This window comes from Hypanus sabinus, chromosome 6, assembly GCF_030144855.1.
Source record: "Hypanus sabinus isolate sHypSab1 chromosome 6, sHypSab1.hap1, whole genome shotgun sequence".
Taxonomy (NCBI): domain Eukaryota; kingdom Metazoa; phylum Chordata; class Chondrichthyes; order Myliobatiformes; family Dasyatidae; genus Hypanus; species Hypanus sabinus.
In genome coordinates, this window is record NC_082711.1 from 153044586 (window position 1) to 153059026 (window position 14441).

At 36.3% G+C, this 14441-nt stretch overlaps 1 protein-coding gene across 2 annotated transcripts in view; it reads right to left on the minus strand.

Annotated features, from left to right (window-relative positions):
- Window positions 1-14441, minus strand: part of LOC132395962 (unconventional myosin-XIX) — a 54394-nt gene that overhangs the window by 28287 nt on the left and 11666 nt on the right. For both annotated transcript variants that reach the window (XM_059973201.1, XM_059973200.1), the window contains 11 exons: window positions 14119-14221; window positions 13445-13541; window positions 12395-12471; window positions 11433-11523; window positions 10604-10775; window positions 9705-9778; window positions 5731-5852; window positions 5077-5190; window positions 1530-1706; window positions 572-712; window positions 368-475 (listed from right to left, as the gene is read on the minus strand). In XM_059973201.1, the coding sequence (XP_059829184.1) occupies window positions 368-475; window positions 572-712; window positions 1530-1706; window positions 5077-5190; window positions 5731-5852; window positions 9705-9778; window positions 10604-10775; window positions 11433-11523; window positions 12395-12471; window positions 13445-13541; window positions 14119-14221 (1276 nt within the window). The remainder of the gene's footprint in view (window positions 1-367; window positions 476-571; window positions 713-1529; window positions 1707-5076; window positions 5191-5730; window positions 5853-9704; window positions 9779-10603; window positions 10776-11432; window positions 11524-12394; window positions 12472-13444; window positions 13542-14118; window positions 14222-14441) is intronic.

The following is a 14441-nucleotide window of genomic DNA, read 5'->3' on the forward strand; positions in this document are numbered from 1 at the left end:
ATAAACATAATAAACATTTGACAAATTTTCATCTGGCTGCAATATGAATAGTCAGTAACTGTTCTTTACTACAGGAAATTGTACACAAGTAATACTTTAAACCATTGACTAAAATAAAATAACCACTGCAAATCCTTAGAACTATTGAATTGTAAACAAAAACTCTTCACTACTAACAGTAAAAACAAATCTAAGAAAGTTAAAATCGTAATTTTCTCTACACATGAATACAAAATGAAGTTTAAATACCTAGCTTCTGAATAGAAAATGTGGCAAGTACCAAACAGCTTTTACAACAAAATGATCCAACAACAAAAGACTTGCCTCTTCAGTAATGCAAAACATTTTTCTTATTCTATTACTGTACCTCCTCTGATCTGAAAAGAAAGGGCTTGCAATCCATATTAGGTTTGATGCATCTGATGTAGTGAGGTGTAGTGTTGTTCAAAATATGCATGAGACTTTCGAGTGAACCCTGCAGAAGAAATTGACAAAAACATTTCAGGCTCGAACTACATGGGTTTCAACTTCTATGATAGGCACAGCAATGCAGCTGCAAATGCAAACAAACCTTAAATTTGGAGACCACAGTAAATGTTTTATTCTGAACTTTAGTGTTATTGTGTTCTTTCTCTTCAATGGGAAATAGCTCCATCAGCAGGGCATCCTGGGATGTCTGCAACAACTGCACCAGTTCTGGTGGTACAGGATCCTAAAGCAAGGAACATTAAAGAACAGGCAGATTTCTATATGATAGTTACAAAAAACTCTTGACAAAACATCTACTTGCCCCAGAACACTGCAAAACTGAAAGAAAAAAAATTTATATTGTGTTTTTTTCCACCCGATCATCTTAGTATTTTTTGTGCAGGGAGGAGGATTTGGGAGTCAATTTGCCTGATCCGTTTTGTTTAATTTTCTTTTGTGCAAGACGGAGGTCGATGTACTTGATCCATTTTGCTTGGTTTTTGTTTGGGTGGAGGGATTTGGGAGTTGATGTACCTCTTCTGTTTCTGTTGCGTTTTTTGTGGGGAGGAGGGATTTGGGGGTGATATACCTGTTCTGTTTTGGTTGTTTTGTTTTGTAGAGAGGAGGGATTTGGGGGTTGTTGTACCTGTTCTGTTTCTGTTGGTTACTTTTGCGGGAGGTGGGATTTTGGCATTGATATCGTGCTACTTTTCTTTCTTGGTTTCATGGCTACCTGGAGAATTGAAGAATTGTACAGTTGTATACTTGGATAATAAAATGAACCTTTGAACACTGCATCAGTACTAAGCAGCATCCGTGGAGGCAAAAGAAGGCAACTGACTTTTCGGACTGAGACCCTGCATCAGGCTGAGTGAGAGGAAGTAAGATAGCTAATATACAGCAGTAGGAGGAAGGGGAAGACAGATAGGTGGAACCTAAATGGGAGAGGATGGTGGAGTGGGCCAAGAATCAAGCACAAAATAGACTAATATATTCACATAACAATGTTGAGTCTTTTACTGAGGATTTATTAAATGCACTTGAATTTTGAGTCTTCTTACCTTGTTCTTTTCCAGCATTCCCTCAATCTGGTACTTGACCTTTCCAGCATAATGAGCCACAATGAAGCTTGGAACCTTGCTGAACACATCCCAGCTCAAACAATGATTATTTGCCAAAGCTGTCTGTAAGCGGGTTTTGAATTGGTTTTCATCTGAATTTCGATTAAGACGGCTCTCCTACAGAGAGAGTAATTGCAAGTGAAATCAAAATGCAGGACATCAGAGGAGATCCATAAGCATAACTGTTTGGACAGATATCGCACAATATCTAGAGGAGGTGAAAAGATAGTTTAAAAAAAGGAAATAAAGTGAAAATCTATTTCATTTCTCAAACAAAAAGGCACAAACATATTCTTTCATAAAATCATGTATTTAACTTCTCACCTTGGCTTTGTGTGTAGTTTCAGTGAAAGTTAAGTTAAAGTCTGTCCCGAGCTTCATAAGCATATAAGGCCGGCTTATGCTGGTTTCCGTGGCGTGAAGTGACTGAGAGTACGAGACTATCCCCCCACCCCCAGATTGGATGCCAGTCAATCGCGAGGTTAGTGAAAGTGAAACTACATATTTAATGTAAAACTATGAAGTTTGATTTTAGTAGCGACCTTAAGATTTACTGGAGGTTACACCTCCATACAAGTTTCAAAAGACAAAATGGGTGTATTTCTGCAAAGCTTACATTATTAGTTATAGCATAAAATTTGCACTAGTTCCACTTCACAATGTGTAGAAGGTAGTGCTACTGCTTCACAGCTCCAGCAATGTAAGATCAATGCTAAACTCAGGCGCTGTCTATGTGAAGTCTGCAAATTTCCTCTGTGTTTCTCCTGGATGCTCTGGTTTCCTCCCACATCTTAAAAGAAGTCGTCGTTCGTAGGTTCATTGGCTACTTCAAATTACCCAGCAGGGCAGGCAGCAAGAGAATCAGCAGAGAGTTGAAAAATGTGAGAGAAAATAAGTGGGGAGATGAGATTTTTCTGAGTCAACACAAACTTTATGGGCTAAATGGCTTCTTTCTGTGTGGTGAGTAAATACAAGAAAAATATTTTGTACTTGTATAACCATTAATAATGATTATAAAATGTTACACACAAGCAATCAATATTGTTACTTTTGCGCTTGCATCACCATGACACGAATGACAAACAAAACCATGGGGCAGCACGGTAGTGTAGTGGCTAGCACTTTGCAATACCAGTGACCCGGGTTCAATTCCTGCTGTACCTATAAGGAGTTTGTATGTTTTCCTCGTGACCACGTGGGTTTCTTCCAGGTGCTCCGGTTTCCTCCCTTGTTCCAAAGTTGTACCAGTTGGAAGGTTAACTAGTTATTGCAATTTGTCCCAAGATTAGGCTACAAATAAATTGGGGGGGGGGGGAGGGTGCTTGAATGACCAGAAGGACCTACTAAGCACTGAAAGTCAATAAATAAATAAACTTCTGATTTGGATTAGCAGGAAAACAATGAGTCACTCAAGAGATACAAAATGCAAGAGTACGATTAACTATTACTTCTAAATTGTTCAACTCAGATGGAAATTTTGCAAGACATGCCAATTACTTATTGTTTCAAACTTTAATTTTGCCCAGTAAGAGCCAATGATTAAATTCAGGTTTCCATGATTATCAGGTATTTAAGATGCTGTAGCAATGAGCACTTAGTGGAATGCTTTATTCAGTGGAGGTGAAGGGAATCTGAGGAAGACTTCAAATAGTTTCAAGGCAACTTTTGTAACTGTACAATAAAACAAAGATACTGGGAAAATATGGAAATAAAAGAGAACCGAAAGAATTTGTATGTCAGATATTGGAAAGGCCTTTGCCATGTGGGAAGTGTAAGGTTGGTACCTAAAAAAAATCTTTAAACTTAAACATCCTCTTTATTCCTGGAAAAGTAAGTTGAACTGTTTTTAGCCAGAAGCAAGAACTTGAAATGTCCTTCCACATATAGCAGTTGAAGCAATTCATATGGACACACTCTAGGAAAAGCTAGGCTGGCTTTTAGGGGAAGTATAGTTGGTGGAAGCTCATCATACAGGCCATTCAGCCCACCACTTCCACACTGACCAACGGGCCCCCATCTAGTATTGATCTCATTTTCCACAAGTTAGGCAACTCAGTAGTTTGTCAGGACACCTCTTAATGCCATCAACAACTGCTTCCATCACACTCTCCAGCAGTGCACTCCAGATACTCATTACATTCCGGACAGATCCCCTCAAAACTTCTACTACCAAACCCTAAATCTAGGTCCAAAAGGGGTATATAAATTGTGCTAAATAGCTGATTTTTCTGCAGTATCCATGATTTAAATGCATAGTGATAATAAAAATAATTTAGACTTCAAAATAAACAATGTCAATTAAGCAGGCAGAACCAATTTAAAAAAGATAATTACATTCCAGGGAAGATAATGCTAGTTCTGCCACGTTTCCATCAGTCCATTGTGGGAGCCATTAGTCCCCTAGAAATGCTGAAAACAAAACTAAAGTGATAGAATTTCATCCAGCCAATACTGTCCACATGCAGAAACAAAAGGAATTAAAAAGCAATAGAAGCAAGAAGCAAACAATGTGTACTGAACTTCCACATTCAAAACCTTCATAAGTTCCCAGAAAAAAATTCTATCAGTGGTTTATTCTAAAATACGGATATTGCAAAGAAAGCATGACTACCAATTTTGAGCATACAAAAAGTCCTAAAATTAAAATATATGTTTTATTGTCATCTGAGATTGGATAGAATGTGGAAACAGTTCCAAAATGGAGTAATTGAGGTACATAGACAGATTTAAGAAGAACTAGTTAAGTTTACGAGTTGAAAAAATGCAAATTAGGTTGATGAAATACAGTGGATTGTGAGGAATCTCATGGTTAACATGAACATGGGCATTCAATTGAACTAAAGGACCTATATAATTTTCTATATACAAACGTTAGCCAGAGCAACTTGCAAATCCTACTTCTCTAATAATAATCACCAGGCTTCGTACATTCATCCTATTAAAAAAACTGGACCTCAATTTAACATTTAATCTCAAAGATACACCCTTGGCAATGCCACATTCACTCACTCTATATTAATGCATTAACTTACATTACGTGTACAAGTTGCATACACAAATATGATCTACTTGTTCTGATAAAACCGCTGTCTGGACACTTCTCAAGACATCAAAGAAAAATAGCAAATCTGGAAGCAACTACTGGACGATATTAAACTTTAATTTTGAACAAAGGAACACAAACAATTAATGGTTGAGGCAGATATTAGCTACTGGGGAGAAAAGTTAATAAATCAGCAATGCTTTGAATTCAATTTAACTGTGATATGCTCAGGAAGACTTCCATCATATATTGGAAGTAGATGATTCACTAAATTTGCCCCAAAATAAAGCCTCGTTACAATGCCCCCTTCGAAAACAAAGATTTTTACCTTAAACCACGAATTTCTTGTGGGAAAAATCAATTACCTCAAACTACTGCTACTTAACTGTGGTTAAGGTTCAACATATGCTCACAAACAAAAGAAAAGTTGAAGAAATGACCAACCTCGTTTAAAAGGGAGAATATGCTGGTGGGACTCCCTTCAATCAGATCCAAACACCTCTGGTTATCTTGGTAATTGACAAAGGACCACTCTAAACCCTCCGAGGTATATTCCTCCTGAAGAATAGAACAGCAAAATATGAAAGAGGTGAGACAGTTAATGTGGAGAATGAATCTTGAGCTCCTTATTCTGTTTGTGCAAATTGTTTGACTTGCCACTTACTGGCAGTGTCTCACTACTTTCCTGTGACTCGTGTAGAATTAGCAAAGTTACACTTACCAGCAATTGATTTAATTGCACAAATAATACCTAAATTAAATTGATCTAAGGTTACTGGATTTAGACTGCCTTTCTAAAATTCTGTTCAAATTGTAATCCCAACATGGTGGCCTAACATCCATTCGCTTTTATAGGTTTCAATATCTCTAGGTTTTAAAGAAATTTTTAAGAAAAAATAAAATAGAATATCACAGCAGGTTATTCTCTGCCTTAACTACAAAACTGATACAAGTTCAACACATCCTTTAATTCTCCCAGAAAGTTATGCTAATTCATAGATTTTTAATTTCCAGAAAACCAAACTATCAGATCAAATACATGCAAGATAACTGCACTACACTTTGATAAGATTACTCCAGAACAAAGCCTCAAATTACCTGCTGTGCCTTAAGATAGTGTGCAACAAAGTGCTGCTGAAGTTTCTCGTTTGCATAGTTAATGCAAAGTTGCTCCAGGTTATTCTGTGGAAATGATTCAAATCCATATACATCTAGAAGACCTGTATTAAGTTGAGGAACATAAATTACTTAATGGAAAAAAACCAATGAAAAAAAACTTGCAACAACTCAGGGCTCAATTTCAAAATGAAAAGCACAATTTAATTGGTCACTATCTCACATTAATTTTCCAGGTTTTGCAATTACTTGTTTCTGTACAATATACTACATGTATAATCAAGACATTGAAAAAAAACAAGAAACCCCTGTAAAGTGTAACAGTTAATCATCACTTTTTGTATAATGCCAATAAATGTCATGTTACAACCATGGATTCAAATTTATTTTTAGAAAATCACCCTAGAGACAGAAGGCAATTTGATTTATTGAAGGATCATCAATAACTCTTCCTCAGAATGAGCATTGATTTCATCTTGATTAATTGCTCAGGTTCACAAGGAGGCAAAGTGAAATTTATTTAATCTACATTCGGAAAGGAAGGGACTGATCAAGGATAGTCACCAAGGATTTGCTGATGGGGAGATCCTATCTGATTAATTCAACTGAGCTTTTTTTTTTGAAGAGGAACTAACTATTGATGAGGTGTAGCTGATTGTGACTTACATGGACTTCAGGAAAGCTCTTGACAAAGTCTCACATGGAAGTTCAAAAAGGTCAGCAAGTTGGTAACTTGGATCTAAAATTAGCTTGGTAATAGACAAGGGGAGATGGTGAAGGGTTGTTTTTGTGCTTAGAGACTATGACCACCAATGTACCACATTGATCAATGCTGGGATACATGCTGGTCATTACATAGAGTATAGGTTTCCCCCACTATCCAAAGGTAGAGCATTCCAATGAACCATTTGTAAGCCAAAATGTCGTAAAGCAAAGAAGCAATTACCATTAGTTTATACGGGAAATTTTTTTGAACATTCCCAGACCCAAAAAATAACCTACCAAATCATACCAATAACACATGAAACCTAAAATAATACAAACATGTAGTAAAAGCAGGAATGATATGATAAATATACAGCCTATATAAAGTAGAAATATTGTATGTACGGTGTAGTTTCCCTTATCAAAAGCAGGCAGACAGTGAGCTGAAATCGATTTGGAGAAAGAAATCGCACATACGTACATGCGCACACAACTGCCCACACAAGGCTTCACAGTCATTGTAGTCTTTCTCGGGGTAAACACACATATAAAGCGGGTGTCTTTTTTTCATAAAAGTGAAAATCCTCTTTGGTTAGTGAAATCAAGTACTAATGTAGGTCTTTTGTAATAGCAAGCTGTTGTAAAGCAAATGTTCGAAAAACGGAGGCCACCTGTATACGGTTGATTTAGACAAATGTTGGAGGTATGATTGGCGAGTTTGCAAATAATACAAAAAATTTGTGTTGTTTATAGCGAGGAAGGTAGTCTTATGCCTTTGGCTACAGAGTGACATTGATCAGTTGGTAAATTTAGCAGAGCAACAGCAGATGGAACTTTATCCTGTTAAATGTGAGGGGATGCATTTGAGGGTGAGGGTGAGGTGGAAATCAAGTAAGGGTAGGACATATACAATGAATGGTAGGGGAATTGAAACCTTGGTGTAAAGCCTCAAGATGCCTGAAGGCAGCAGCACAGGTGGATAGGATGGTGAAGGTGGCATATAAATGTAAAGCATCTCAAAAGCTTTAAAGTAAAATACAAATATATATATAAATAAAACAAACTGCTGGAAGAACTGAGGATTAAACAGCATTTGTATATGGAAATTGGCACTTGATGCTTTAGATCAAGGCATACCATCTGAGTCAGAAAGTCTTAACACAAAATGTCAACTGTCCATTTCCCCTCCATGGATGTTGCCTGACTCACTGTGTTCCTTTGCACCAGATTCCAGCATCCACAGTCTCTTGGGTCTCCAAGGCATACAAAATGTTTGCCTTCACTAGCTGGGTGTAGAATACAACTATAGGACTGCCATGCAACAGTTTCTTAAGACATTGGTTAGGTCACTGCTAGAATATATAATGTGTGGTTGTGGCAACATGCAATTGGAAAAATGTGATTGCATTGAAGAGGGTGCAGAGAAAATTCAGCAGGATATTCACTTAAGGCAGAATGGAGTTACGAGGAATGTTGACGAGGGTAAGGCAGTGGATGTAGTCTATATGGACTTCAGCAAAGCCTTTGAAAAAGTTCCACATGGAAGGTTCGTTAAGAAGGTTCAGTCGTTAGGTATTAATGCTGGAGTAATAAAATGGATTCAACAGTGGCTAGATGGGAGATGCCAGAGAGTAGTGGTGGATAATTGTTTATCGGGATGGAGGCCGGTGACTAGCGGGGTGCCTCAGGGATCTGTTTTGGGCCCAATGTTGTTTGTAATATACATAAATGATCTGGATGATGGGGTGGTAAATTGGATTAGTAAGTATGCCGATGATACTAAGGTAGGAGGTGTTGTGGATAATGAGGTGGATTTTCAAAGCTTGCAGGGAGATTTATGCCGGTTAGAAGAATGGGCTGAACGTTGGCAGATGGAGTTTAATGCTGAGAAGTGTGAGGTTCTACATTTTGGCAGGAATAATCCAAATAGAACATACAGAGTAAATGGTAGGGCATTGAGGAATGCAGAGGAACAGAGAGATCTAGGAATAACTGTGCATAGTTCCCTGAAAGTGGAGTCTCATGTAGATAGGGTGGTGAAGAGGGCTTTTGGAACGCTGGCCTTTATAAATCAAAGCATTGAGTACAGAAGTTGGGATGTAATGCTAAAGTTGTACAAGGCATTGGTAAGGCCAAATTTGGAATATCGTGTGCAGTTCTGGTCACCGAATTATAGGAAAGATATCAATAAATTAGAGAGAGTGCAGAGACGATTTACTAGGATGTTACCTGGGTTTCAGCAATTAAGTTACAGAGAAAGGTTGAACAAGTTAGGTCTCTATTCATTGGAGCGTAGAAGGTTGAGGGGGGATTTGATCGAGGTATTTAAAATTTTGAGAGGGATAGATAGAGTTGACGTGAACAGGCTGTTTCCATTGAGAGTAGGGGAGATTCAAACTAGAGGACATGATTTGAAAGTTAGGGGGCAGAAGTTTAAGGGAAACATGAGGGGGTATTTCTTTACTCAAAGAGTGATAGCTGTGTGGAATGAGCTTCCTGTAGAAGTAGTAGAGGCCAGTTCAGTTGTGTCATTTAAGGTAAAATTGGATAGGTATATGGACAGGAAAGGAGTGGAGGGTTATGGGCTGAGTGCGGGTAGGTGGGACTAGGTGAGATTAAGGGTTCGGCACGGACTAGGAGGGCCAAGATGGCCTGTTTCCGTGCTGTGATTGTTATATGGTTATATGGATTAGTTGTGTTTTGTTTTCCTTGAAGCTGAGGTGGCTGAGATAGTACCCAATAGAAGGATACAAAATTATGACAGCCATAGGTAGTATTTAGTAAAAATAAATAATAATAAATCTTTCCCATTGTTAGAGATGTCTGAGACCAAAGGGAAGAGATTTAAGGCTTTAAGGCAAGGTAGAAGAAATTGAGATGATCTAGGAAGTATTTTTTCATCTGTAGGGGTCTAGAAAGCACAGCCTGAAAAGATGGTGGAACCCAAAACACTGTACTCTAAATGACAAGGACTTGAATTAGCAAGATGCATGAGGCTATGGACCACTTGGATTAGTATAGATAAATACTTGATGCTCGACATGGATGTGATGGGGTAAAGGGTTTATTTCTCTGTTATAATCACTCTGCTGCTATGTATCTTTTCAATTCAGAAGATTAAAAATAATTTTTGCTTGTTTTTTTCAAAATCAGTTTTGTGATTGGAATACACTTCACACTTATAAGAAAATAAAACAAACTTGTGGAACGAAGCAGCTAACTTTTCTAGATTTAAAGTTTATAAAATGTACCTATAAAATTGGTCCATCCAAAAGAATGTGAACAAATAGAGCCATTTATAACATTTACCAGCCAGTCAAACAGCCTGTAAAAAAAGTAAGACGAACACAAGTACAAAAACATCTATTACACCAACATACATACATATATAAGCTTGGCTCAATTAGCAATTTTAAACTAAACCAACAATCCTTCAACTCAGATGATGCAAATGAGCATAGAGAATTGTTGAAAGAAAAATATTCCCTGACAAAATGGATTATAAAATTTAGGTTGACCAAACCTTGAGGATCAATGATCTGGTCATTCACGTGCATGTTACAAATTTATTAGTTGTGATCATAATCATTTGAAACTATATCTACTTTTCAAATATATGAAAAACCCCAATTTAATTGGCTCACCTTTACAACAAGGAAAGAATTGTGCATCACATAATTTAAACCACTTCATGTCTAATCTGTCATGTTATAAACGTGAGATTCTCATACAAAATTTTACAAAAAGAAAACAAAATGATCGATTACTCAATTCATTGATAAAAAAATTAAAACTATTTGCTTTTCTTTGAAAGACCTTCTGAGATGGTTTATATTCACTGAAAAGTGGATGGTTTTAAAATCTAATTTAAAAAGCAGATTTGGTGTTGTCTTGCTTTATCCCATGTTCTTTGATGTCAACTAGAGTGCCCATTGTCTGGCTACTATGTGAATTAGCAATACATTTGAGACCACTACTTTACTAAATCACCAGGGCACCCATCATGAAGTCATTGGCAAAACAAGTGCAAATTTAAAATATGTTGCAAGTAAAGTTCCGCTTGTTACCTTTTCCATTTGGTAAAACTTAAATAAACTAAACTAATACCAACAAATAATATAAATATTCAAATAAAGATAATGTCACCTACTTTGCATAAATAACTTTGGCTACACAGTCCTTTCTTGTCTCACATTCCATTTTAGAGCATGGTTTTTTAAAGATTTGTTGCTGTCTGCCTGCTATTATAGTTCGAATTCTGATCTGTTCCAAAAGGTCTTCCTCAGAAATTTTCAACAGATTTGCAGTGGTTGAAAGAAAGCCTACAGAAATCATGCATTCTGATTAATAACAGACAAAAATGGCAATATAGCAAATTAGCACACTCAAAATGCTGGAGGAACTCAGCAGGACAGGCAGCATCAATGGAGAAGAGTAAACAGTTGATGCCTTGGCCTGAAATGTCAATTGTTTATTCTTTTCCATAGATGCTGCCTGACTTGCTGAACTCCTCCGTATTTTGTGTGCGCTGCTTTGGATTTCCAGCATCTGCAGACTTTCATGTGTTTGTATAAGGATCATTCCTACTGCTAGTAGGAAAATTCAAAGTTCAAAATCAATTTATTATCAAAGTACGAATATGTCAATGTGCACTGCATTGTGGTTCATTTCTTGCAGACATTTACAAATAAGAAATACAATAGAAATAATTTTAAAAACTATACAAAGACTAATCACCAATCTGAAGAAGACAAATTGTTCAAATAAGGTAAATAATACTGGGAATGTGAGTCGTAGAGTCCTTGAAAGAGAACCCATGCATATTTGTTAAAACAAACCAAATTTTATGCAAGTTTTTGAACCAAATTATGTTTTATAATTAAATAAAGGACCCTGCAATTACTCAAATTAAACCTGAAGTCTCAGAATTCCAAAGATTTTTTTTTAAGAAAATCAATAATTGATTGGATTTTTCTTACTCTTAGCTTCTGCTTTGAGATCACAAGGATAAGAATCATCCACCAGAGAGCTGAACTGCACATTGCCAAGATGCAGAAGACCAACCAAAATCTATTGGAAGAGAAAATAAGTATTAAGAAACCAGAATTGGGAAAAAACAAAAAAAAAACAAATGTAATTGGGCAAGTAACACTAACAAACTGATCAAAATTGGCATGTGTGCCTATGACAGTACTTCTTAAAAAAAAATCTGTTTTAATTACTTGCTCTATCTTTAGATTGTTAAAGGTAATGTGCAGTAATTGACATTTCAAATCTGAGGGTAGTAAATTCATGTACACTTGTGCACAAATATAATCCGAAGGAAATACGACAGGACATAAAGGAGCACCACATCAGAGATGCTGACTTCAGACAAGAGATTAAATTGTGTCTCTCAAGATTTTAGCACCACCAGACTAGAATTTCTCCATTAATTGTGATTCCTATTAACACACCAGCACGCGTTTAGCTTAAGTAAAATGTTACACAGAATAATTAATTTTTCAGTGAATCCGATAACCTTCAGCAGAGCACTAGAACCAGTGATTTAAAGGAAATACATGAAGTATACATTAAGCTCAAGTGAGCCACGTGCTGAACCAAATGGATTTGTCCATAGTTGGAAAGTGGATTATCAGTTTTACTCTATTAACTGTTAAGGAACTGTATATCATCTTTAATAAAGATGGAGTGACCTGCCCATTTAAAACTTGAATTACCAGAATACCTTGAAAAATTTTGCTATAACGTCAAAGGCTGTCATATCAGGAGAGAAAATTTAAATCTAATTTGGCCACTGACAATTTTCAGCAATAAATTTACAAAATGAACATGTTTTCTTATAACATGCTACTGTATAAAGAATTAAATGGTAAATGTTAATTATCTGACAAATAAAATTTCACTCAAGTTAAAGTAGTTAATTACAATGTTCACTTACCCTGAAAACATTAAGTTGTGTGTCATGATCAATACCCAAATGCAGCATTGCATTTTTGGTTTCATCAAACTGTTTCTCTGCAGGACAAAGAATTAAACAATTTTTTGACATTTTCATGGATATCTAAATTATTTCAATTTTATTTTCATTTTCACACTCATTTCTGACCCCTCCTTAGTAAAGCATTTTGTAATTAAACTGATTAAATACTTCTTAGAACTATGTTCCAAAAATTACCTGAAAGAATTCATCCATATGCAAGACCGACAAATTAAAAGTTATGATATACAAAGGAAAATATCAGCCTTCAAAAAGATGCCTGAAGTGAAGCAATAGTTGTTTAATAAATAGAATTTTAAACATACAAGAGAGGGGATTCCACAGGAAAAGCAGAGATCCACCAATTTACTCAGCCCAGAAGCCAACACTCCAAAAATCCAAAGGCTCCAGATTCAATTCTTGCTCTGTGCTAAGTCAGCTGCAATGAGTTGGGGCGGCATTGCAATTACAACCAGACTCAACGCACCAGCTTGTGCAATGGAGGAAAAGAATAATCAATTCAGGACTCCCATTTGATTGTAGTTAGAAATCACAACTGCAAATATCTTCACTCGATACAGTTAAGTACAAAGAATAAACATAAGCATGAAAACCCCTTAGCCAACAGCCTCCTGCATCTTGACAGGAGGTCAAATATAGGACTTGAAAAGAATAGCTTAAAAAAATTAAAGACATTTTAGTGCTCTGCATTGATGTGGTTATACAAACGTGTACATTTTTGAAAGTATCAACTGCCTTTCAGTAAATTAAAATGATCACAGTCCACATTCAGGAATTCAGCTCTAGTATTTGATAGGCTAGTCTAGGCTAGATTAAATATAATTTATATTCTACAGTTCAATACACAAAGTGCAACATCTAATAAGTGTAACATTATAGAGGAGTTGTTAATGAAATAACACTACAAGTTTGTGTACTGAAGGATTAGTATCTAGATTTGTATGCTAGAGTTTAAAAAGCATTGTTGGACTTAGCTTTCAAACTTCTAACCTTCTAAAACCTTCTCAGAATTTGGTAACCAGAAGAACTCTGTTGCTTCAGAAAGACCCCATTCTGATCTCTGTTCCTCAGTGGCTCCTTTCACTATCTGAGGAAACATTAAATAAGTAAATTTTGGTTTTCAGATTATTGCTGAATCAGTAGCTTTAGCAGAACACAGGCATGTTACGCAGGGCAGCAAACAAGTATTTCCATTATCTTGCTACCCCTGTTATTGTTACTGACTTACGTCAGTATCCTTCTAAGCTTTCACTGTCAGAAGCATATACATCAGTTTTGGACTTCACACCACCAATGTAAACTAGGAAGTATTTCTTTAAAAAGAAATATTGCTAATCTGAAGAAAAAAAATTACATAAATAGTCAACATATGAGAAAAGAGCAACAAGTGATTATATTTATATTCAGAGTCTAAACTACATTGATATAATAAATTTGCGCCCGCTGGCACTGCAGAAGCCACCTTATCTACCAAGTGCTTCCATCACTTTGTTTCGTCTACATAACTGAAAAACTGAAGCCATTTCCCTTCTATAATATGAGCTGCAGCAGAATTTAATGATTTGTGAAACTTGTCCTCTGAATCAATTATTACTGTTTGCTTCCAGTTTGAATTCCAACATATTAGATAAAGCCACATCGCATACAATACATCAAAATCCGACCTGATAAAAAATGTGAAAATTTCTTTCATAAGGAGCTTGATAGGCAACTCTTGTTTTCTCCAACAGGTACGTTTGCACAGAAGCTCCCTGCAACTGCTGAGATCTGGAAAATAAAGCAACATATTACAAGAAAAGGGCTGAAAAATCTGATGTTTCCCTGTTAAACAATTACAGATTTCCCTCAGCGATTTACATAAGAACTTAAAGAAAAACATTTAACAGTCATTTCTCTCCCAGTACTCTTCTCCCTATCCCTACAACTTTCAGAAACATTTGTTGTTTAAAAAAAGGCAGCAGGAAAACTGGGTGATATTTACTCTCCA